Below are 24,870 nucleotides of genomic sequence, written 5' to 3'. Positions count from 1 at the left end.
AGAGGGATGGGGATTAACTCAGTCACCAGAAACAAAATACTACTTTAGAAATTCAGAGGCATCTGACCAACAGAATGGTCGTTTGGGCTTTAATTACCAAAGCAGCTACACGGGGAAACCATAGCATCCTGATGCCCGGAGAGGAGGAATTAGAGATATTTCAGTTACTGGCACCAGGACAAAGCCTTCCAGGCTCGCTTTATCTTGGCAACACCAAAGAGTCCCTCAGTCTCCAGGAAAGCGGTATGTTCCTTTCAATAGAATACTGAGTTTGAAAAGAACATAGTCTGGCCGGGCGCTGTGGCTCACGCCTGTAATCCTAGCTCTTGGGAGGCCGAGGCGGGCGGATTGCTCAAGGTCAGGAGTTCAAAACCAGCCTGAGCAAGAGCGAGACCCCGTCTCTACTATAAATAGAAAGAAATTAATTGGCCAACTGATATATATATAAAAAAATTAGCCGGGCATGGTGGCGCATGCCTGTAGTCCCAGCTACCCGGGAGGCTGAGGCAGAAGGATCACTCGAGCCCAGGAGTTTGAGGTTGCTGTGAGCTAGGCTGACGCCACGGCACTCACTCTAGCCTGGGCAACAAAGCGAGACTCTGTCTCAAAAAAAAAAAAAAAAAAAGAACATAGTCAAACATGGGACATGCAAGACATTCCTCTGACATTCACAATCCATCCTATTATCATACCATAGTGATCTTTTAGTAAAGAAACCCAATTGCCTTGGCAAGCCAGTATTGGAAATTTTCTGACCACTATTACAAATGAAGAAATAAACCACTGATGTTCTATGTGAACCATTATCTATCCCTGGAAGCCACTCTGTGGAGATACCGGTAGAACTTTTATCAATTATTAGATTTCAAGTAAAAGCACTAAAGTAATGTTTGTGGATCACAACCCATTAGTGGAACACAAAATCAATTTAGTAGGTAACTAAGAAACAAAATATCAGATGGCATTTTGTATAACTGGGGTCAAGTATTATTCTCTAAAACTCATATGAATGTGTTTACTTAGTAACAGAATAAAATATCATTCTGACATTCTCCATCAATCTGAAACCCACAATGCCAGTGAGTCAATTAAAAAAACTTTTATTTGTGCTTCAAAATTTAAACCCAACACATAATGATTTCATAGGAAATACATTTCCCTTTAGTCTCCCCTAACAGAGTATAAAGATTAATTAATTTCATTTTACAATCATTGCAGAACTATTGAATTGTGAGATTATACCCAGATCACCCAAACTGGAGGTCTGAATATTCTTAGTTGGACAGTAATTTCACTAACTGCCAAAGGTTTACTGGGATAATCTCAAGTCACTTAGATTCTTTTAAAGATGAAGAACTCTTAAATGATTCTTTTTGGGGAGATTATTTATGGGCATTAGCAATTGGCAGCAGAGGCAGGGCTGTGCCGATCCCATCTGACACCACCGGCAGATAACCTGTAAAACCAAGGAGAGTAACTTGAAACACAGCCAAGACAGTGACTCAAAACTGAAAGCTACATTATAACAACAAATGCAGGAGAAAAAGGCAATCAGAAGCACTCATTCTAACCACGATGAGGCATATGTGTGGGCAGCACAATCTGGCACTATCAAAAAATTTAAAAGAATTCCCATGAAGCACTAGAGATATTTATATTCAAACTCACTCTGGATGTAAACATTTTAAAGTCAAACCTTAAGGTTTACTTGAGTTCTGTAGAGCAGACAAGTCCACTCAAAAGCAATGATAACCAAGGAGGCACACCTTCCCCACTCGCTCCACTTTCACTGTTTTACTTACAGGCTGTAAACTGCTGGAGCCAGTTTGTAGACTCATTAAATCTTACCTCAAATACAGCTGCTTTGGTGACCAAGCAAAAATGTGACCTTAAATACAAAGAGTCTGAACACACCTCCCAATTTTGATAGAAAAGAAAGGCAATCTGTGTCCACTCCAAGCCTGGCATGTAAATGGGAACAAAGCCAGGCATCCTGCCTGTAAGTGCCACTTTTGTTTCTTTCTTGTTCATATGCCAGCCTCTGCTGCCCAAGGAGCAGCCCCATGCCAATCACAGCAGATAGTATCCAAGAGGAGAGTATCCCTGGTGCTAACAAAGCACCTGGAAACCAATCGGCTCTGCCAGTGCCATGGTGCGGGCCCCTTCTTCCTTAAACGCCAGGACACTGGCGCAGAGGCAAGGTCAAAGTCGTTAAGCATTCTTACTGCCAGAAACTGGCATACATTTTACATTCCCATCTCAGTTTCAAAGACCGTATTCATTTTCTTGAAATGTGACAAGCACTCTTTCATTCCACAGTAAGAGCATAAATCAAATCTTGGCTACTTGTCTATGTCAGCCACCTCTTACAGCCTGTACCCTCAGAGCCATCAATCAAGGGGCTGGAGCATTAACAGGGCAATGACACATTTGGTATTCAAGTTTCAGAGGGATGAAGCAATAGAAGGGCTCTCAGTAGGGGGGGTTTCTTTGGAGTGGGGGTCCATTCAATTTGATCCCCTAAAATGCCTGAATTTCTTTTGAGAGTATGGGGGGGGGTGGCAAAAAAAAAAAAAAAAAGGAAAAGAGAAAAGAAAGAGAAGAGAAGAGAAGAGAAGAGAGAAAAGAGAAGAGAAGAGAAGAGAAGAGAAGAGAAGAGAAGAGAAGAGAAGAGAAGAAAAGAAAAGAAAAGAAAAGAAAAGAAAAGAAAAGAAAAGAAAAGAAAAGAAAAGAAAAGAAAAGAAAAGAAAAGAAAAATAGGGCCAAACCCTTAAGCCTCAGAATAGATTATTTTCCCTCAGTCAAGATTTTCAGACAGGGATAACTAACCATCATAGGCTTGTGGGCGTCTTAGGGACATGCAAGATATAAAAAAGCTTACAAACAGCAGGAATCATTTCACTTGCCTCAGGAAAAGCAGTTCACAGTTCTCTCTCACACTGCAAACACCTAGTGAAGAAAAGACTCCGCTAAAGCTTCCCTGTCACTTAGCACAGCCTTAAGTCCAAAGCAGGGGAAGCAAAAAGAACTACCCACCTAAGCCTGTGCGGAAGGTCTCACGTGCTCACACGCACTCGACAGTCTCCTTCAGGTCCAGGGCCAGGGAAGCTGCCACAGTGTAGCTGCTAGAAGACCCTTTTTCAGCCTCAGAAATTGAGGCCAAGACTGCACCCGTTGAGGGAAAGAATTAAAAAAGAAAAAAATCTACTCAAGAAGACATACAGAGTAACTCTCAGCCATTTTTTAAATTATTGCCTAAGGTTTATGTAAGACAAACTTGGGAAACTGAGTTTCAGACATCCACATTCCACACAGAAAGGCCTTTCTTTGCCTTCAGACAGGGATAACTTTAGATCATCATGCACTCAGCTCCCATCAATCTGCTAGTCCACAGCACTGACAGCCATAGCACATGCAAACTATTTTTTTAAATCAAATTCTGCTTTACTTCCCTCATGAGAACTCTCGATCTTGTCTATTTTATTTCGGATCACTCACTGTTTCAGCCAGCCTATTAAAGGCCAGCACACAAATGATACCAGCTGCTAAGAGGTAACATCACAAGGTCACTTTCCCTTCACCCACCTGTATATATAATACAAAACTACCCTGCAGAACAAGTATGTGGGTTTTCAGTTTTTTAAGAGAGAGGATTAGAGATCTGTTCCAAGAGCTACTTAAAAATAGCCAGCACTATAATCTTGCACTAATAAAATCCTTGAGCTAAAAGCAGATCAGATAATCTAAATGTTCCCATACACCTGCTCTTGGACTGGCCACAGGATTCCTGGGCTCCACTCCAGAAGCACTCTCAACCATTGCTGAAGGTGGGGCCCAGGAATGTGTACATGTTAACACTTTGTAGCAGGTTCTGACATACAGTCAGGTTTGGAAACCACTAACCCTGTTTTACAAATGCAGAAACAAGTTATCTGCTCAGACTAAAGCCCAGATCTCTAGCCAGTCTAATGTACAGTTCTGAGAGTTTCTCAACCTCAGCCTTACTAACATTTTGAGTGAATAATCTTTCTCATGAGGGCCGTCCTGACCATTCCAGGGTATTTAGCAGCATCTACTAGATGCCAGTAACACCTACCACCCCTTGTTGAGAACCATCAATCCAATCTAACAACTGGTTGTGTAACTTTGGACAAGAGAACTAAGCCTCATTTATTTACTCAGAAGCAAAGTGGGGAAAAAACTTACCTCACACATGGTGGTTATAACAAATACTGTTTGTGAGACTGCTTAGCAAGGAGCCTAGCAAAAATAATTCAATACTACTTCCACTGTTTGGACACAATCCTGGAAGGCCCCGACAACCCTGAATCTAACAGACCAGTACTTAAAAGCTTAGCCTATGCTTACCATTTACAGAAATGTCATCGTGAAGATTCTGACAGCCAACATCTCACGATGAGTTTTCACATGGCTTTTTTAAAAGTCCACAACCACCACCTTTAATCTGAAAGGAAAGGATAACATGCTTCATTCTAACAGAAACAACCTTAAAGTGTTTATTTTCTCGAGATTTGTATTAAAAAACTGAGCCTCAGCAAGTTGGAACTCCTCATACAAGATGTCATTTCAGACAGGGATAACTTTAAATCATCCTCAGCTCAACCAGTGACAAATATTCCTAAATGCCAGCCAACCGAAACTCATTTTCCAAGTCTCCCTTTGAGCCCTGTGCAGTGCCATCCATGTTGGTTACAAACAGTGACACCTAGTGGCCCATAATTGCAAAGGCACAACCCTCCTCAGTTTTAGCATTAAGAGAATTAGGCCGGGCGCCTTAGCTCACGCCTGTAATCCTAGCATTCTGGGAGGACAAGGCAAGCAGATAGCTTAAGGTCAGAAGTTCGAAGCCAGCCTGAGCAAGAGCAAGACCCCATCTCTACTAAAAATAGAAAGAAATTATTTGGCCAACTAAAAATACATAGAAAGAATTAGCCGGGCACGGTGGAGCATGCCTGTAGTCCCAGCTACTCGGGAGGCTGAGGCAGGAGGATTGCTTGAGCCCAGGGGTTTGAGGTTGCTGTGAGCGAGGCTGACGCCATGGCACTCTAGCCCGGGCAAGAATGAGATTCTTGTCTCAAAAAAAAAAAAAAAAAGAATTAGCATTCTGAATTCTGAGTAGATTTCACACCTTAATTAGACTTCTGTGTCAACACATACTGATAAACTTAACTTCGGAACAAAGTATGAGGCAGATTTATGTGATAGCAGAGTCATATCAACTGTTTTCTCATTTCTGACGACCACTCACGTCGTGCCTGCACCCATTCTTACTCATTTTAAGGCTCCATCCATACTCTGAAGCTTCAACCTGCCGCTCTGCTTCTCGCCGTCTCTGCAGATGGCAAACAAAGGCCTTCAGGGAAGGGAAGAGGGCTCGTTATTAAAACTACAGATTTCCAAAGAAAATCTACAATCCCACTGATTACTATATATAAAATGAAAAGAAAACCACTGACCGGGGCTGTCCTCAAGGCACCCCAAGTGGAGCCATGTGTTCACATATCAACAGTCCTGACACTGAATTAAGAACTGTCACTGGCTTGGGGCGGTGGCTCACGCCTGTAATCCTAGCACTCTAGGAGGCCGAGGCGGGTGGACTGTTTGAGCTCAGGAGATCGAGACCAGCCTGAGCAAGAGCGAGACCCCGTCTCTGTTAAAAATAGAAAAATGGTCAACCAAAAAAATATACATATAGAAAAAATTAGCCGGGCATGGTGGCGCATGCCTGTAGTCCCAGCTACTCGGGAGGCTGAGGCAGGAGGATTGCTTGAGCCCAGGAGTTTGAGGTTGCTGTGAGCTAGGCTGACGCCTCGGCACTCTGACCCCAGCAACAGCGTGAGACTCTGTCTCAAAAAATATGTAAAATAAAATAAAATACAGTGAAAAGAAAAGCACTGACTGGGGCTGTCCTCAAGGCACCCCAAGTGGAGCCATGTGTTCCCACGTCAACAGTCCCGACACTGAATTAGGAACTGTCACTGTCAGACGGCCCGTGGGCGGACGCGGGAGCGCCCCGGGCGTCCTCGCTCAGCACGCGCGTGGCCGTGGGGCGCGCCGGGCGGCGCAGGTTGAGGGCCTCTCTCCGCAGGAGGGGGCCTTCGACGCCAAAGACCGGCTTGAGCTCTCTCCCTACACACAATACAGCTTCTCGCCGCCCAAAAAGCACTTTGTCATCCGGTGTCTCAGTTAACCCTCTCAACCACCCTATGAGAAAGGAACCGGCCTCACTGTCACCGCTTCGCCTCTGACGAAGGGGAGGCCGAGTGTGTTAGCGCCGTGTCGAGGAAGTCCCCCTTTCCCCACAGCTCCGCAGCCTTACCATCACCGCAGGCCCGAGGACGCCTGCTAAGTTCAGCACCGACGTGAACCACCATAACTACCAGCCACGCGGCAGACCCCGGAAAGAACGGGAGGCTGCGCCTGCGCGCAAGTCTTCCCGGCAGTCTCGCTTGAGCTCTCGCGATGTTAAGAAGAGGCTGATGGGAAGTGTAGTTCAAAACAACCGTCGCTGGGAGCGGGCTTGGCCTCACCCTTAGCGCGCCTCCGGAGCCGGGGGTAAGATGGTGGCCGCCACCAGGGGCAGTAGAGGGTCAGGCGGGTGGGAAGCCTGATCGCGGAGAACCACTGCAGGGTGGCTTCTGCCGGGAAGTCGCTGAGCTTCGGGGTTAACAAGTTGACCCTGGCCGACACTGGGGAGGACCAGAAAGGTCGAGGGGGCAGGGACCAATAAGGAAACTGAGGCCTGGCCGAATTTCGTTTTTATTGTTCTGCGGATTTTCTCTGGCGCTGAGAGGGGTCGTTTGGGGTGGTTGGTTGGGTTAGTGAAGGGGAGAGGGATTCCGAGGGCGTCGTTCTGCGTCCCGCTCAGGTAAAACTGGGGCAGACGGGCGAGGCCCAGGTGGGGGGCGCCCGAGAGCCGGGCCGGGCCGGCCCTCACGTCCGCCCAGAGGACCCGGGAGAGGACGCCGGAGCCCCGCGCCCGCCTTGTGTCCCACCGCCCGAGCGTGGCTTTAACTCTGAGAAGGGAAAAAACCAGGAAGAGTAGCACATTACATTATGAAAAGAACGGAAAGCAATGCAACACCCACTGCTCTTCTGAGTGTTATTTTTCAGGCAGTCTCGCTGACTTCGTTTTTTGAAATATTCATAGCAGTAGGGCAAAAGACACCTGCAGTCAGAATTTACATCTGTTTGGAGGTTAAATTTGCAAGGCCACGGAGCCTTTTCTACATTCCCCGCTCCCCATGCTCATCTACCCGTTGTTATTATTATAGCAGAGATCTCTGTGGCATTTGGTGTGGATTACGTTATTCTGTGTATGGTAATATGTTGCAGGTACTTATTTTCAAACTATCGCATTTATTTATGTTCACTTCCCTTAATTTGATTGAAAGCTCTTAAAGGACAGGAGATACCTCTTTTAATTTTTTGTGGTTGTTGTTGTTTTTTCTTTTTTTGAGACAAGGTCTTGCTCTGTTACCCACTTTGGATAGAGTGCCCTGGCGTCATCATAGCTCACTGCACCCTCAAACTCCTGAGCTCAAGCCATCCTGCCTCCTCTTCCCGAAGTGCTGGGATTATAGGTATGAGCCACCGAGCCCAGCTTGTTTTTTTTTTTTGTTTTGTTTTTTGGGGTTGTTTTTGAGACAGGGTCTCACTCTGTTGCCTGGGCTAGAGTGCTGTGGTGTCAGCCTAGCTCACAGCAACCTCAAACTCCTGGGCTCAAGTGATCCTCCTGCCTCAGTCCTGAGTAGCTGGGACTACAGGCATGTGCCACCATGCGTGGCTAATTTTTTTTCTATATAGTTTTAGTTGGCCAATTAATTTCTTTCTATTTATAGTAGAGACAGGGTGTCACTCTTGCTCAGGCTGGTTTCAAACTCCAGGCTGGTGAGCCATCCTCCTGCCTGGGCTTCCCAGAGTGCTAGGATTACAGACATGAGCCACCATGCCCTGCTCTCCTCCCTCTTTTTAATGCCTTTACAGTGTCGGGTTTGTTGTTGGCCTGCTCTGTGCTCAGTCAGTATTCAGCAAATAATCATTTAGCAGTAATTTCGGTCGTTGGATTTCTCTATCTTACCCTTGAGGACAAATTATTTTGTGTAATACAGAAAAGAAGAATGTCTTCCCTCCCTGCAAAGTAAGTTCCTCTCACCTGAGACTTGTAGAGGGAATTCTAAGTGTGGAATTTGCCAAAAGCTGCTTGTGAAAGTGGTGGATGGTGACCTGCCCTAGGCAAGGTATAATGACAGCTAATACTTCATAGCACTTACTAGGCGCCATTCACTACATCAGTTACTTTATGTGTATGAACTCATTTAATCCTCACAACTGTACCATGAAATACTGCCACTATCCACATTTTACAGATGAGGAAACAGAACCATTGAGAGATTAGATAACTTGCCCAAATCCACACCAATAGTAACTGGCAGAGTCGGGGTTTGATCCGAGCCTGTAGAGTTCATGTGTTTACTGATAAGCTGTACTGTACCATGAATAAGTTGATCTTATATATAAGGACTTTGAGACAAGGTCCTTAAGGAGCAGGCGAAAGAGGAAGGAAGAGGAATTTTGTATGTTCGTAGGGGTGGTTGGGGATGAGATCATAAATGAGGTTGAAAGGAGGAATGATGGACACCTGCTCCAACACTTTGAGCCACTTGGTGCCAGGAAGAGTGAGGATGAGAGGCTATAGGAGCTGATGTGTGAAAGACTGTAAGGCTCTAGGCTCTAGCAGGGCCGTCCTGGGCCCCAAACTAGTTGCCACTCAGTGTGCAGTGAGGGCCATTCTCCTCGCCCTGCCGTGGGCCAGTGTGTAGCTTCCACACCTGACTGGGCACCGCTTCCCCTGCAGGGCACAGTTGTGCCTAGTGGAACGGCAGCCGGCTCACAGCGGATGGGGGTGCCAGGACAATTGGGCAGTGGCCAAGACGCTGGAACAAAATACAATAAGAGGCCTAGTGCCTGAGCACATGTGCAGTACACTGTGTGGGCAATCCAGAAATAACTGGGGAAACTTCAAAGAATGCATCAGAATTCCTGAATGAGCCGGCAAGGGCTCAGAGCTTGTTGAGACTGAAGTGTTAATGTTACTGTGATCTCATTTGCACTCATTACTAGTGAAATCTAGTACATTTCAATTTGACATACACTAGAATTATTATATAGCTATACAAGCTATATATTATACAAGGCTAGTGCAGATCTATATTTATTGACATGGAAAGAGTCATAAGTCTAGTGATAAGTGACAGACATAGATCACAAACTGAGCAGAGCAGGAGTCCCCAGTGCTATTCAGGGATCTGAGCTCTGAGTGCAAAGGGAAAATCTACTCATCTGGATTGCTGTGTTTGGGTGGTCACTGACAGGATTTAAGACAGGTATCCAAAACCCACGGTAATAGAAAACAGAGTCTTTGGAATATTGAGGTTAATTTCTTAACGCAGAAAGGAATCTTTCATTTTATTAATAAGAGCATGAAGGAGGGTGGGTAGTATTCCAAGCAGTTGGCTGCTTACATCTACAACAGTTGCACCAGCGATATCAGGAAGTAACTCTGAATGGCAGGCACTGTTGGTAGATGTCTTGAACCTGTTCTTCCTCCATCTTACGAACCTGGACTCTGCTTCAGGAGGGGCAACCCCCCGAGCCCCCACTGCCAGCCCCAAGGGGCAGATCTTGCTTAGTTTGCACCAAACTTGATAAATGTATTCCCTTTGCCAGTTATTGTTTTTTGTTTTTGTGGGTTTTTTTTTTTTTTTTTGAGACGGAGTCTCACTTTGTTGCCCAGGCTACAGTGAGTGCCGTGGCGTCAGCCTAGCTCACAGCAACCTCAATCTCCTGGGCTCAAGCAATCCTCCTGCCTCAGCCTCCCGAGTAGCTGGGACTACAGGCATGTGCCACCATGCCCGGCTAATTTTTTCTATATAAATATTAGTTGGCCAATTAATTTCTTTCTATTTATAGTAGAGATGGGGTCTCACTCTTGCTCAGGCTGGTTTTGAACTCCTGACCTGCGGTAATCCTCCTGCCTCGGCCTCCTAAAGAGCTAGGATTATAGGCGTTAGTCACCGCGCCCAGCCTACCAGGTGTTGTTTTAAGAAAAGATCTGTGATATGGGATTCTGGTGAAATTTAGGAATATTTTCTTGCTTCTAAAAACAACAGCCCCTCTTCTGGCTTTGGGACACTGTGAAGGTGTGATGCTTGCACCTGCCGTAGCCATCCTGCATCCGTGAGGCTTCTCTGAGTAGGCACCGAAGGCTGCCAGAGTGGAAGGAGAAATAACGTGAGTCCTTCATGATGCTGCTGAACAGCATAAATCACCAGTCCTGAACCCCCAACCCTCAGACCTCTTGTTTTGACTCAGACACATTTGTACATTTTAATATCCTTGAATGTGAGCTGTATCTTATGAGCAGTGGCATCTTAGTTTCAGTATAATACAGAATGTCAGATTTAGAAAAGAAATCTCCTTATTGTTTATGTCATTTTAAGTTAGCTGTTCTGTTAAAGTCAAATCATCCTAAATCATATCAACATTTTCCAAATCTTTTTTTTACAATAATAATTCCCTAGAAGAATGGATCATGGCAAAATACAGAAAATGAGCTGATGTGTGCATATTTCCTTTCTGAAGTAATAATAGCTTATGTCTATGAAGTGTCTACTCTGTGCCAAGCACTGCTATAAGTACCTTTTATAAGCACTGTCTCATTTGATTCTCACAAAAACAGTCACTATCCCCCCATTTTGCTGCTGAGGAAACCAATGTACAGAAAGGTTAAAGGAATTTTAAGTGGAAGCATTGAGATCTGAACTCAAGACAATGCAACCTAAATACTGATAGTATCAGCCACCATGCCATGTTTTCTCAAAAATTATACTCTGACAGTGGAACGATTTTGCTTAACTACAGTGATTTTAATTCATCCACCTAGGAAGTACATCATGAAAACATAGAGGATTTTTTTCCTAAGACTTCTCTGGACCGTGAAACGGTGCCATAAATCCTGTTCAAAAATGTGGGATCACTGAACATGGCTTTAACCTTCCAGAAAAAGAGAAATATAACAACATGTGTCCTGTTTATTATGAATAGACAACCTTAGAGTTGTAGATTGTTTCTGTGTGTTACCAATGGCGTCCAGGAAGAAAAGCAATGCATTTCACTCACCTGCTTGGCAGAGCCATTGCCTCTAGATTATTACTGAAAAATGGATTTTTTAAAAATAAAAATAAGCGAATTTGAAGAATATGTAATTTTCCACAGACTTCTTCTGCTATTTCCCGGACAAGTCTTTCCATTCCCAGAAACCTCTGCCTTCTCATAACTGTTGCATAACCTTTGCTTGAAGTGTTGTTTGTTCCTGTTGCCTTGAAATTCCCCTCCATCCTTTTTGTCTGCTTAGCAAATTCCAACTCATACTTAATACCTCCTTTACGAAGTCTTGGCTGGGCTGCTGCAACAATCCCCAGGCAGTTTCTTCATGGCACCTTTCTTTCTTTCTTTTTTTTTTTTTGAGACAGAGTCTCACTTTGTTGCCCAGGCTAGAGTGAGTGCTGTGGCATCAGCCTAGCTCACAGCAACCTCACACTCCTGGGCTCAAGCGATCCTGCTGCCTCAGCCTCCCGTGTAGCTGGGACTATAGGCATGCGCCACCATGCCCGGCTCATTATTTCTCTACATATCAGTTGGCCAATTAATTTCTTTCTATTTATAGTAGAGGCGGGAGTCTCACTCTTGCTCAGGCTGGTTTCGAACTCCTGACCTTGAGCAATCCGAGCAATCCGCCCACCTCAGCCTCCCAGAGTGTTGGGATTACAGGCGTGAGCCACCGCGCCCAGCCCATGGCACCTTTCTTGTGGCAGGTGGTCTAGCACATGTTCCGCAATCAGGCCGACCTAGAGGAAAGTCCCAGCTCTGCCGATGCTGCCTGAGTAACTTTGGGCAAATGTTACCTCACCTCCCTCAAGACTCATTTTCTCATCTGTAAAATGAGGAGGAGGATGATCCTCTGAACATCACAGGACTGTTTTAAGACAGTGCATCGAAAGCACTTAGTGCAGTGCCTGGCACAAAGTAAGCGCCCAATAAATGGGAGTTCTTGTTACTTGAACATACTTCTAACACTCATCCCATTGTTTATTTGTTCTTACATCTGGCTTTTCCACTAGACTATAAGCAAGACAAGGATCAGATCTTCATTCTTGTTTTGTTTTGAACTCTTTTTTTTTTTTTTTTCTTTTCTTTTTTTTTAGGCAATTACAAGATGAATTTTTTTTTTTTTTTTTTTTTTTTTGAGACAGAGTCTCGCTTTGTTGCCCAGGCTAGAGTGAGTGCCGTGGCGTCAGCCTAGCTCACAGCAACCTCAAACTCCTGGGCTCAAGCAATTCTCCTGCCTCAGCCTCCTGAGTAGCTGGGACTACAGGCATGTGCCACCATGCCCCACTAATTTTTTCTATGTATATTAGTTGGCCAATTAATTTCTTTCTATTTATAGTAGAGATGGGGTCTTACTCTTGCTCAGGTTGGTTTCGAACTCCTGAACTCAAACGATCCACCCGCCTCAGCCTCCCAGAGAGCTAGGATTACAGGCGTGAGCCACTGTTCCCGGGTTTGTTTTGAACTCTTTAAGTCATCTTTATTGAGGTATAATTTACATACAACACAACAAAACCCTTTAAAATATGTGGTTCAGTAGTCCAATAAGCATATACTCCATGTAACCACAATCTCAACTAAGATTGAGAACATTTTTGTCATCCCAAGGAGCACCTTCATACACTTTTACAGTCAGTCCCCGTATCCAACCCTGACCCCAGTCAACCGCTGATCTGCTTTCTGTCACTATCAATTAGTTTTGCCTGTTTCATAATTTTATTAAAAATGTAATCAAACTGTAGGTACTCTTTTGTGTCTGGCTTCTCTCAATTTACCCATGTTCTTGGTTAACATCAGTTGTTCATTTCCTTTTTATTGCTTAGTATTATTCTGCTGTATCAATATACCTGTTTATCCATTCATGTTAATAGATATTTGGGTTCTTTTCAGTTTAGAGTTAGTGTTAATAAAACTGCTGTGAACATTTTTGGAAAATCTTTTGTATGGATGTAAGTTTCCATTCCTCTTAGATGAGTTTATAAGACACTGCCTAATGGTTTCCCAAGGGGTGGTAGCACTTCACCCTCCCCAGCAGTGTATTACATGGTTATAGATGCTCCACATCCTCACATCACTTATTATGGTCAGTCTTTAATTTTAACCACTGTAGGGTGTGTAGTGGTATCTTGCTGGGCTTTTGATGTACATTTCCCCGATGATTTACGATGTTGATCTTTCCATGTGTTTATTGGCCATATGTATACTTTTTGGTACAATGTCTGTTAAAAGCTTTCCTCCCTTTCTTTATTGGGCTGTCTTCTCATTATCAAATTGTGCAAGTTCTTTATATATTCTGGATACAAGTCCTTTCTCAGATTTTTGTTTGGTAAATATTTACTCCCAGTCTTTCCAAGAGCAGAAGTTTCATTTTGATAAAGCCCAATTTATCAATTTTTCTTTTTTTTTTTTTTTTTTTTTTTGCCTGCAGAAAATGGAGACTTTTTTTTTCTTTTTTTTTTTTTTTTTATTTTTTTTATTTTTTTTTTTTTTCTTTTTTTTTTTTTCAATTTTTCTTTTATGGTTAGTGGGTTTTGTATCCTATCGGAAGGACTTTTCTTTCTCCATTGAGTTACCTTATCCTGTCTGTTTTTGGATCCCATTTATCTAGGTGTATGTCCTTATGAAAATCACACTGTCTTCACCTCTCATCTTGTTTCTTCATCTTAGCAAGACCACTGTGGTCTCCTTGGGTTCCCCTCCTAAGCCAGGGAATGTCTCCAGGCAGAAGCTGAGGCAGTCATGGGTCACTGTCCTGTGTGCTATCTATTGTCAAGTGTCTGTTTCTTATATTTGGCCCAGTTTTCTGGTTGTCAGTGGCAGAAAGTCTTAATCCATTTCTGTAACCACAGTGCCTGGCACACAAGCACTCTGTAATGTTTCTCAGCACCTCCAGACACAGTTCGTTATAGTGTCTTTCGATGGGGAAGATCTGTGGAGCCCCAGAGATCATCTGATCCATCCTCTTCACTTTAATGGACAGTCCTTTTCCTGAGGAGGTCATTAGTCCTTTGCATTCTGGGCATCAGCCCACCCGGTTTCAACATATGTTTATGGAATGGGGAAACTGAGATCCAGAGAACAAAAGGTCACCTGAGCAGGCAGGGCCGACCGAGCTGGCAGAACTAGGTTTCCTAGGCTGGGATCTTTCTACAGCACCAACTGCAGGACAGGGACTGTCTCTTTCATCCTTCTGTTACTCCCAACACCTAACATACTCCCAACACATAACAATGTGTTTGCACATTGTAGGCTCCCAATACATGCTTGTTAAAGAAACAACCAAATGAACAAATTAATTTCTTTTCTTTTTTTTTTTTTTTTTTGAGATAGAGTCTTGCTTTGTTGCCCAAGCTAGAGTGAGTGCCGTGGCGTCAGCCTAGCTCACAGCAACCTCAAACTCCTGGGCTCAAGTGATCCCACGGCCTCAGCCTCCCAAGTAGCTGGGACTACAGGCATGCGCCACCATGCTCGGCTAATTTTTTCTATATATGTATTAGTTGGCCAATTAATTTCTTTCTATTTATAGTAGAGACGGGGTCTCACTCTTGCTCAGGCTGGCTTCGAACTCCTGACCTTGAGCAATCCACCTGCCTCGACCTCCCAGAGTGCTAGGATTACACGTGTGAGCCACCGCACCCGACCAAATTAATTTCTTTTAATGCTTAGTTTGAATGGCTTCTGCCTCTGCATATGAATGTTAAGTGTGTGTGTGTGTTTTCACATAGGGACAGGACTGGCCCCTCCTGCCCAGGCTCATAGGCTCAGTGAATCTTTCTTTCTTTGTTTTCATCCCCACTAGGGGGCACATGTGTACCACAGAGAGGGTCTGTCCTCCTTAAGTACAAGGACTTAGTGGATCCCCATCGAAGCCACCTCCTTGGTCTCTATGCCCTGATCCTCCTGCTGAGAAAATAAATAAAACAGCCTTCCCCTCCAGCACCCCACGCCAGTTGAGCTGCTGGCTGCCATCCTCTCCTTTCCCCAGGGCCTTGCCCCTGGCGGAAGGAGGCAACAGAGTGGCAGTGGCAGTGACTGTGAGTGATGGCCTTGTTGTCTGTCATCTCTGCCCAGGGCCACTGCTTCCTCGCTAAGGGGTGCTGGTAGGTCCTAGAGAGGCAGCTGTCTTACCCCTCTCACCTGGCAGGCAAGGACTAACCTTTCCGGGCCCAGAGTCTGATATGCCTTTGTTTTTGTTTTGCTTTGTTTTGTTTTTTGAGACAGAGTCTTGCTTTGTTGCCCAGGCTAGAGTGAGTGCCGTGGCGTCAGCCTAGCTCACAGCAACCTCAAACTCCTGGCCTCAAGCGATCCTCCTGCCTCAGCCTCCCAAGTAGCTGGGACTACAGGCATGGGCCACCATGCTTGGCTAATTTTTTCTATATATATTAGTTGGCCAATTAATTTCTTTCTATTTATAGTAGAGATGGGGTCTCGCTCTTGCTCAGTCTGGTTTCAAACTCCTGACCTCGAGCAGTCCACCCGCCTTGGCCTCCCAGTGTGCTAGGATTACAGGCGTGAGCCACCGCGCCCGGCCTGATCTGCCTTTGAATGTGAGCTCTTGTAAGAGAGAGCAGTAGGAATAACCCTGGCCAACACAGGCCCACCCCCAAAGGCATGGCTAGGGCAGGTCCACAGCTCCATTCTTTGTACCCTTATAGACAGATCACACCCAAAATTTCCTCATAGTCCCCGACTCTAGACTCAGGCCCTTTCTACCCTGAGCTTTGGCATCAGATTTCCCAGGCATAGGGCCTCACTTCACTGCTAGCTGGGAGTGACCTTGAGCAAGTTCTGTGAACTTCACTTTCCTTATTGGATAATGAGGATAACAACCGTTCCTGCCTCATAAATGAGACAATGCATGAGATAAAGCAGTTGGCACAGTGCCTAGTCATAATGAATGTTTGGTACATGTTAGCCATTATTAATCATGTTAGTAGTACGGTCATCATTTTATTAATGTAAGCTTTCGTGTAAGCCACTTTGCCATTCTCCTTTTTTGAGGTTCATAAAGAAACATCATTTTCCTCTAGCTCCAGATCGCAGGCTTCTTCCTACCAGGCTCTCTGCAGAGGGGCCGCGGGAGCCGGGGGAGCTGCTCCCCCTCCACATTTTGTCTGCCTCGGATTGGCCACCACGCCTTGCCCATCAAGTCTTGGACCAGGGCCTCTGCTGTATACCCTTGCCCAGGACTGTCTTGTGCACACATACACGCAACCCCACATTTGGGGTGGCTGGGCAGTCCCCAAGGTCGCATCTGCACCCTGAGGTGACACAGGACAGCAGCAGCTGCTGCAGCTGCTGTGGCTACTTCCCTTGCTCCCCCACCCCACCCCCGCTACCTCATTAGTTCTCTGGTCATGCTCCAATCTCCAGGAGAGACTGGCAGCAACCCTGAGTCTCAGTCACAGAGGTAGCAGACAGCAGCACCTCCCTGCTCCTGGCTGCTGCCCTTGGCCACCCTGCAGCTCCCAGCAGCCTTGTCTCTGTCACTCAGGCTCCCACTGGTAGAGAGATTAGCATTCAGACGGAGGAAGGGAAAGCATCAGGGCAACCACCTCCTGTCTTCTCGAGGGGCTGAGACTCTCTCGTGAGGCAGAGCCAGCTGGGGAGGTGTCCATGCCAAGACCCTGCTGGAGGTTGGGACAGGGCTCTGGGCACACAGAGCGGCCATGGTGGTCCCCTAGTACAGGCTTACTGGGTGCTCTCCCCACTCCAGCAGTTCCACCCTCTGCCACACTCTAGTTTGTCTCAGAATTGCCGACTGCCCGGCTCTACACGCACAGAGAGACAGGGCAGGAAGGACTGCAGGGCAAGGAGGGCAGGAACTCCATCTGTTCTGAATCTACCACTGTTCAGTAACTTAGAGTTCACAGATAATTGTGCCAGCGCACATGCATGGGACGCTTGCTGGGCGTGCTAAGCACTTTATGCACGTTACCAAATCAACCCTTACAACAACTTTAAGAGATGGTACTACTATTACCTCCTCTTATAGCTGAGGAAACTGAGGCACAGAGTTGTTCAGAAACCTATCCAAGGCCACAGAGGGAGGAGGCGTGGTAGAGTCACGATTCAAATCCAGGCTGACTCCAGATTCCCTGCTCTTTCCCTCAGCTCTGTCTCTCTGGTTGCCCTTAACTCCCTCTCTTCCGAGCCCCCGAACAGTCCTGCTCCCACTTCCAGGCAGCAGCTCTTTGCAAGGAAACAGGGGGGAGAGGACTCAGCCTCTGTGAGGACAGCATCATAGTCAGGATTTGAGTGACTCCCCCACTGAAAGGTCCACCCTTGCCACAGGCTTCACCACAACCCCTGTGACAGCAGCAAGCGGGCCGAGGAAGGGACGCCTGGGTCCTGGGAGCCTTCCGTAGTGGAGTCCTAGGCTGAGGGAAGCAACTGTCTGCAGCAGTAGCTGCAAATGTGCAGATTGCGCGGAGAGCCCAGGGTGGGAGAGGCCCAGGGAATAAGAGGCGAGCGTGGGCTGGGTGTGCGGGGAAGGTGTAAACACAATCTGCTCCCACCAAAGCCAGCCTGCTCCCTGGGAGAGAGAGCCCCTCCCTCCCAGCCCACATGGCACCCCAGCTGCCAGGGCCCAGGCAACCTCCAAGCCCAGGGAGCCACATCCCCCCACTGCCCCAGCAGCCCCTTCCTCTCTCCTCCCCGCCCTTCATCTGGAACAGACACGGAGGAGCCACCATCTCCCGCACAGGTTCTTAGAACGGTGCTGCAAGGGGGCACCGCCTTGTGGAAGTGTGTCTGGGCCCTGTGCCAGCTCCATGACCTTGGCCTGACGCGTCCTCAGACCAGTGGAAGGAGATGGGCAACTTGGAAATGGCAGCAAGGATGAGGTGACAGGAACATGGCAAGTAGACCACAGAATGAATGCAAAGACAGGATCAGGGAACACAGACAAGGTCCTGGGAACAGGGCCCTCTGGCCCTCAGCCTGACAGTCCTGTCACCAGGAAGGCTGATGCCTCCCAGGACAAAGACAGGCTGACAGGAGCTGAGACAGGTGGTCATGGGCTCATGGCCTGGGTCAGGTGGGCACTCCGGCTTTGACGGGCTCCTTGCCCTAGTGTGACCTCCCCCTGCCTCCTCCCTGCCCTACTTTGAAAGGCTCCCACAGAACTGCCTCTGCACACACCCCAGGCTCCGGCAGTACCAGCAGCCCCTCCCCAGAGGGCTGTGCCGCCTCCCCCATCCTTCTGAGTGGCTTCCGAGTGGGTTCCCTCTCGTGTGCGGCAGCTCTCACCCTTCTCCTTCCTTCCTTCAGATGTGGGGCGGCGGCTGAGGTGCTGCTGTCTAGAGAACTCCTCCGTCTCCTACTGCCTGAAAGTCAAGGGCAGGGGCAAGCCAGGCAGAGAGACATCACAGCTGGGCCCGGCAGTGGGGGGCTGGATGGGGAGGAGAGGCGCGCAGGCAAGGGGGTGCTTTTGAAGATTAATGGCCGCGAGACAGTCGGGAGCAGCTGCCTGCAGGGTCTGCGCCTGGATCTCGGGAGCAGAAGCGGAAATCTGCTTTTATCTCTGCTCAAGATCGGGCAGGGTTGTAAAGACAGAGAAATGGCAGAGCAGCTGGGGGCAAAGGAGGCAGCCGCCGTGACTGAGCAGTCAGCAAATTGACAAAAACAAGTGTCATGCTTTTCCCCTTCCCACATGCTACTGCCCATTTGGAACACACGCGCGAACACAGAAAGCACATTCAGAGGACAAGCTGTTGGTTGCTTCCCTCCAGCTGCAGGCAGACGTGTCACAGATCCAACTGGCATTTCTTATTGAAAATTTCAGCAGCGCAGCCAGTGCCAGGATGAGCTCTGGGAGTGGGGAAAGGCCAATGCCACAGGAGGCAAGTACCGCCATAGCAAACCCACACTTGCACAGCCCTGCACCACCAGCCCCAGGTCCGGCAGAGTAGCTCCCGGGCTGACATACAGGCGGTCAGGCCGACGCCCCCCTACCAGGCAGCTGCAGACTGTAAGGTGGCAGGGAGGCCGCGCCATGGTGGTTAAGAGCATGGGCTCTGCAGCCTCCCTGTGAGCCTTGCAGTCCCCACTTACTAGCGAGGCGATTTGGAGCAAATTATTGAATCTCTTTACGTGTTTCCTCATTTATAAAATGTAGATAATATTCCCAGTCTGTGTGGGTTACTGCGAGGATTGGATCAGAGAGTGCATGGAAGCCCTTGATCGGTAGATGTGAGTTACCGGCTGTCGCTTGGTTCTGGAGTCTCCTTGCTCCTCACTTTTCCTGCCCCTTGCCTGGGCTCCAGGGCTGCCCCAGAGTCAACCCGGCTTCCTCCGGCTCAGCAGTCCCTCGGAGGAGCCTCAGAGGGAAGGGAACCCCTCCAAGAGCAATGGGCATCTCTGCTCCTCTTGCCAGCCCCAGCCAGGTCGTGGTGGGAGCCCCACAGCCAGGGCCTCGGGGGAAGCGAAGACCCGCATGTCCAGGACCTGGGAGCGAGGCGTCCACCTTCTCACTGCTGCGTTCTGGCTCCCTCTTGCCGCTGCTTCAGCTCCCACAGCGTCCTCCTGGGCTAGCGAGCAAACCAGGGCCTGAGCTGAAACAGAAAACCAAAACATGCCATCACTTTCTCCCATGCTCAGAGGTGGGACTTGTGTTTCAGAGTGGACATTCCAGAGCACCATTTCTCCCTTAGAAGTCCCCAAGCACTGCCCTCAGGCCCCCAGCACAACCGCCACGTCATCCCCAAGCCTAGAAAATGTGGTCCAGACCACACCTAGTTCTCTTCAAACTAACCCTCGCCCATGGCCTGGAACATAACAGGCTTAAGGCCGGAGCTGAAGGCGTGAGTCCACCCACCCACTCTAACCTCCATCAGTCACTGCAAGAGCTGAAGAATGCCTTCTGTGTTCCCATATGGCCAGGCCTTGCATATTTCTTCCTTCGTTGTCCCCAGCCCTGCCCTCTGCCCTCCTACTCCCAGCTCCCAGCCCCATCCTACCTGCCTGGGCCAGCTGATCCCAGTCTCTGGGGCTGAGCCCCACCTGCAGGGCTGAGGGCTTACTTCAGAGGTTCTTTCTCCCTAAACAGAGGAAAACACTGGAGTCAGGAATGAAGGGGTGACCTTCCCATGCTTCTGGCTCTCCTTTTCCTCCTGCCTCCTTGCCTAGTGATTCACCCCAATATTGAGGGGCAGGAGCACATAAGAAACCAGTTGGAATCGATGACAGTGTAACTGGAGAGCAGAAATGTCACCCCCACTGCCACCCCTAGCCAGCCCTCCATGGCAGCCACAGTCAGCAGGTGGTTCCTCCATGTCAGACCAATTTTTCCAGTTAACTGGGTCCCAAGGAGTTAATAGGCAACTGCTTCCTTCTGGCTAAGTCACACCAGGCCCGGCCTGGCCAGATGGTCCTCTGATTTGGCCTTTCCTCCCCTGCCAGGAGGTCCAGCCCACTTCATGTAGAAGAGACACTGCCTGAAAATCAGAGGCCTGATGCTCCCATGTAATCTGCAGATTACATGGACGATCTTGAGCAAATCATTTAAATCTTGCCGTCCCTTGGTTTCCTCAACCATTAACAAGAGATAAAATGTACCTCCTGTGAGTTGACCTATACAGGCATCTGTGATTGCCTTTTTCCTGTTTTAACAATGGCTGCGCTAACCGAAGTGGTTAAACTTAGGTTTGAGCATCTCTCAGGAAGACTGTGAGATGTTAAATAGCCCTTCCTGAAACCATCAGGAAGAAAAATGTGTGTGACATTGCATACAGCTGTAGGTGATAGTAAAATAGAAGTCTTCTGTGAGAGAACACCCAAAACACATGAGAATTTCTTGGCTTTTTGTGCCATTATTTACTGCAATGGCTGTATGTTTCATAGAAATATCAAGGGTTTCATGGCTGAAACAGGAGATCCAACAGCACAATGTTAGAGGTGAAGTATCTATGGCTAATAATGGCCCAAACACCAATGGATCTCAGTTCTTCATCACCTATGGCAAACAGCCACATTTGGACATGAAATACACAGTATTTGGAAAGGTAATAGATGGTCTGGAAACTCTAGATGAATTGGAGAAGTTGCCAGTAAATGAGAAGACATACCGACCTCTTAATGATGTGCACATTAAGGACATAACCATTCATGCCAATCCATTTGCTCAATAGCTATAATAGACCTAGACAAATGCTTGGCAAACTATTTGCTGGAATGGAACATACCTATTGTGGTTTACCCAGTTTTAATTATGTCCAAGATTGCATCATCCTTCTGCTTATTTACAGCCAAGCTCTTCTATGAAATGGTGGTATCAAGAAGAGCCCAACAGCTTTTACCCCCATTCTGAGAGCATGTTCTTTACACCAACTATTATCCAATGTATTTTTTAAATTTTATTATAAAAAAAAATACCTTTTGTTTAAAAAAAAAAAAGTACCTCCTGCCAAACCTTCAGAGTTAGAGTTAACAAATGAGAACCTCTGGAGAAGAACAAAGCACCAATCGAGTGTAAAATAAGAGTTGCTAGCATTCATTGGGCAATTATTTCACAACCACTCTGTTACTAACCCCAGTTTACATACAAATAGGATGATTATATAATTTCCCCAAAGTCTCACAGTGAGAAGGAAGCCAGGACTTAAATGCTGGCTGCCCAACCCTGGACCCAAACTCAATGGTGAGGACCAGTCAGCATTGAGTGTCTCCTATGGGTGAGGCCTGGTGACAGTCATTCTGTGTGTCAGCCCATTTAATTGGTCATTTCAATCAGCCACTACTGTGATGACCTCAACTAGCCTAGTGAGTTGAGGAAGGGTGTCACAGAAATGTCTCTGTGCCCTGTGCATGCCCACGGCTTCCCGCCAGGCCCCTGACAGGATCCGGGAGAATCCCAGGACCAAGAGGACAAGAAACAGAAAGACTCTGAGTTTTCTCAGCTGCCAGTTTCCAGATATCTAAGGGACACATTGCAGGAAGGTCCCCACTCAGACATAAAGGGTCACAGACGTGCTACTGTACCCGCCATCTGAGAACACCCTGTGTGGAGACACCCTCCTGCAGTGGGCCCTGGAGCCCAAGAACAACGTCACAGGATCTTTTTTTGCTTTTGTCTAAAGAGTAAGAGAGTCACTTTTCAGACAGGTCTCCCACGGTAGGTGGGTCCCAAGGCACAAAAAGAACATCTCACACATAGGTACTTAATAAATACTGGCTGATTCTTTTCAGTGTTTCCTTGGGCATAGGAGCCTCTATCCTAAAATGACAATGTCACCCAGGAGGGAAAATTCTGTAAGTTCTCACAACTTCACCCCCTAAAGGCCACGTGGCTTCAACCTAGGGAAGAGTTAACTTCCTGGCCACTGGAGACAGCGTCCTGCCCGCAGGGGCTGCCCAGCCAATGGCGCTCAACACTGATGATGTCATGCTGCTCCTGCGCCTTCTATTGGGGACTGGACAGCAAATCCGGCTGGAGGTTCAGGCAGTGGAGCCGCTGAGGCGGGCGGGGGCAGAGGAGGAGGAGGGGGAAGGGAAGGGCAAGGAAAGGCAAGCAGAGCCCGCAGAGCTGGTCAGCCTTGTCCCTCTCCCCACTCCCCTGCACCCTCCAACAGAAGGTGCCCCTGGGGACCACTCAGAGGAGCGAGCAGAGGCAGAGCAGCTTTGATCCGGAGGAGGGGTTGGGGGTTCCCATTCCCAACTGGAGAAAACAGACATCCAGCCTGCCTAGCAGGCTTACAGGAACAGGGCAGCAAGGGCGAGGACCAGGGCACAGTGCGCGCGAGCACACACACACACACACACACACACACACACACACACACACACGTGCACCCCCAGGCGTGCACAGCGGCAGCTTCCTTGGCAGCGCCCTCCCTCTCCCACCCCAGCCCCCTTTCTGCCTCACCTGACTGAGGACTGGAGGTCTGTGTCCATGCTGCTGCCCATCACTGCCCCATCCACGCCGCTGGGCTCTCTGTGGGAGGCAAGAACAGGCAGGAAGGGCTGCGGCCAGCGCCCAGCCACTCCCTGCTCCTCCACAGGACCTCGCCACGTTGAGCTATGGGACTGGAGGCTGCAGCCCCGTGCCTCGGAAGCTCCAAGTCCCCTCTACCCAGCTCCTCAGGGGTTCCTGGCAAATGCCCTTCCTGCCCCCCCAGAGGTCCAGGCAACCCCTGCCCACCTTCAGCTTGGCTGGAGCCCAACTCAGTAATTCCTCCCCCACCCCAGCCATAGCCCAGTTTCTCACGGTTGGACGCGGTTGGCAAATCGGCGACGCCAGAGCATGGCCAAGGTGCTGAGCAGGAGGAGGGTGGTGCACATGGCTCAGCTGCCCCATCCCCTCCCAGACCGAGTCTGCAGACGACGGCCACAGGCGAGGGGCCAAAATGGCCCCTCCGGCTCTCAGGAGCCACTGCCGTCTGGGGTTCCTGTTGGGGATGGATTAGGAGGCTCAAGCTTCTTAGCAGGGTCAGCGGCCTGACCTTGTGAGCGCTGATTAAGCTCTCCAGGCCCGGGCCCTCCAGTGGCAGGGTGGAGAAGGGCGGGCGTGCCTGGGGCGCTGAGCAAGTATTCGGAATATTCAGAATATAGAGTTGATGAGACTAGGCCTTGCTCTCAAGGAGCTGACAGTCTAGACAAATGCTCTGTCAGTTAAACAAGTGACTGCCATAGAGTGACTCAGGAGCACTTTGGGAGTTGCAAGCGTCAGGTAAACGTTCAAAGGCGGAGCTGGGGGCACCTGAACCGGCAGGTGCTCAGGGGAGGATGGGCCCTCAGGCAGAAGACGCTGCCCAGGCTGCTGACAGGAGAGCACGTGGCATCTTCCAGCACCTGAAAGTTGAGTGGCAGTGGACAACGATGTCACAGTGGAGGCATCAGGGGAGGAGGAAGAAAGGGGAAGAATATTAGACGATGGAGGCAGAAAGACAAGGGAGACCAGAGAGCAAAGGGCTGGCTCCGTTTTCCCCTCTGGCAATAACTTCCAAGTACAGGCCCTCTTCTGTGAAAGGCACCAGTGTGCACTCACAAAATAGACACGTGCACCTCCTTATAAACTATATGCTAGGCGACCACACAAATACATTCCTACACCATAAGACTTACATAAAATTTGTAAAGGATGAGATGAAAAGAAGTAGAATTAAGATTTCTCCTATTTTCTTTCCAGATCCCAGGGGAACCTCTTGGGCAGCAGCTTGTGGGGGGGCTACCACCCCGGCTTTGGGAAACTGTCAGGGGAGTTCAGTGGAGCATGGAGCCAGCAATGGCCAGGCTGGGACATGAGTCTGAGAATAACATGAGAACCCGAACCATCCAGTCTCCTCCATCCCTTCCAAGAGCTCCGAAGGCATTAGGCTTCCCTTCCCTTCCCTGACAGAGTGCGAGTGGTGTAAGAGGCACCGCCCAGGGGGCCCAGCGGGCATCCGGACCCCACGCTCCAGGAAGGGCCCTGGAAGGGCCCGGGTTGGGGCAGGGTCTGGGCCTGGACAGGTGCTCACTGCCTCCCTTGTTCTCTACCTTAAAACTGGATTTTAAAAATAAATACATGATCGGAAGCTGAAGAGGAGAGCTAACCCTTGGCAATGCTTGGGCAGTGGGACAGCACGTCTTGAGCAGGACATTTGTTACCAGGGAGTCTGAGGAAGAAACAGACACAGCCCACCTGTCCTGTGACTTCTGTTTCAGACACGGCAGGCCCTGTCTGGACCAGGCAGCTGCCGC

At 48.3% G+C, this 24,870-nt stretch overlaps 1 protein-coding gene, 1 long non-coding RNA gene, 3 other non-coding genes and 1 pseudogene across 7 annotated transcripts; 1 reads left to right on the top strand and 5 right to left on the bottom strand.

The window, feature by feature from the left end:
- Positions 1 to 1,084: 1,084 nt before the first annotated feature.
- Positions 1,085 to 6,462, bottom strand: LOC105878980 (uncharacterized). Of its 3 annotated transcripts, none has more exons than XR_012913117.1 (6): positions 6,250 to 6,462; positions 5,293 to 5,374; positions 4,369 to 4,465; positions 3,037 to 3,165; positions 2,907 to 2,949; positions 1,085 to 1,456 (listed from the first exon to the last, which is right to left on the bottom strand). It is a non-coding gene; the product is annotated as an uncharacterized LOC105878980 (long non-coding RNA). The 3 variants fall into 3 exon arrangements; XR_012913118.1 differs by having other exon boundaries at positions 5,293 to 5,353; positions 6,341 to 6,462; XR_012913116.1 differs by having other exon boundaries at positions 6,341 to 6,460.
- Positions 2,771 to 2,843, bottom strand: LOC142862311 (small nucleolar RNA R38). Its single transcript, XR_012913377.1, has one exon. It is a non-coding gene; the product is annotated as a small nucleolar RNA R38 (small nucleolar RNA).
- Positions 3,286 to 3,369, bottom strand: LOC142862312 (small nucleolar RNA R38). Its single transcript, XR_012913378.1, has one exon. It is a non-coding gene; the product is annotated as a small nucleolar RNA R38 (small nucleolar RNA).
- LOC142862310 (small nucleolar RNA R38) lies at positions 4,546 to 4,623 on the bottom strand. The gene has a single exon (XR_012913376.1). It is a non-coding gene; the product is annotated as a small nucleolar RNA R38 (small nucleolar RNA).
- Positions 6,463 to 18,938: 12,476 nt separating the features above from the next.
- Positions 18,939 to 23,576, bottom strand: PRCD (photoreceptor disc component). The gene is made up of 4 exons (XM_012778902.3): positions 23,396 to 23,576; positions 23,054 to 23,122; positions 20,151 to 20,231; positions 18,939 to 19,745 (listed from the first exon to the last, which is right to left on the bottom strand). Exons 1-3 carry the CDS (start codon positions 23,467 to 23,469, stop codon positions 20,210 to 20,212), a joined length of 165 nt encoding a protein of 54 aa, XP_012634356.1. The 5' UTR covers positions 23,470 to 23,576; the 3' UTR covers positions 18,939 to 19,745; positions 20,151 to 20,209.
- LOC109729467 (peptidyl-prolyl cis-trans isomerase-like 3 pseudogene) lies at positions 20,888 to 21,751 on the top strand (annotated as a pseudogene).
- Positions 23,577 to 24,870: the final 1,294 nt, after the last annotated feature.

The sequence above is a fragment of the Microcebus murinus genome, chromosome 18 (genome assembly GCF_040939455.1).
Source record: "Microcebus murinus isolate Inina chromosome 18, M.murinus_Inina_mat1.0, whole genome shotgun sequence".
NCBI lineage: Eukaryota > Metazoa > Chordata > Mammalia > Primates > Cheirogaleidae > Microcebus > Microcebus murinus.
The sequence above is the reverse complement of the archived record's forward strand: the minus strand, read 5'-3'. Positions and strand labels throughout refer to the sequence as shown.

Bases quoted from the DNA above. Each gene is read 5' to 3' on its own strand.
- PRCD (XM_012778902.3), bottom strand. From the start codon at position 23,469: ATGTGCACCACCCTCCTCCTGCTCAGCACCTTGGCCATGCTCTGGCGT. The intron at 23,123-23,395 runs GTGAGAAACTGG...TGCCTCCCACAG, and splicing joins TTTGCCAACCGCGTCCAACC to AGAGCCCAGCGGCGTGGATG. The intron at 20,232-23,053 runs GTGAGGCAGAAA...TCCTCTGTTTAG, and splicing joins GACCTCCAGTCCTCAGTCAG to GGAGAAAGAACCTCTGAAGT.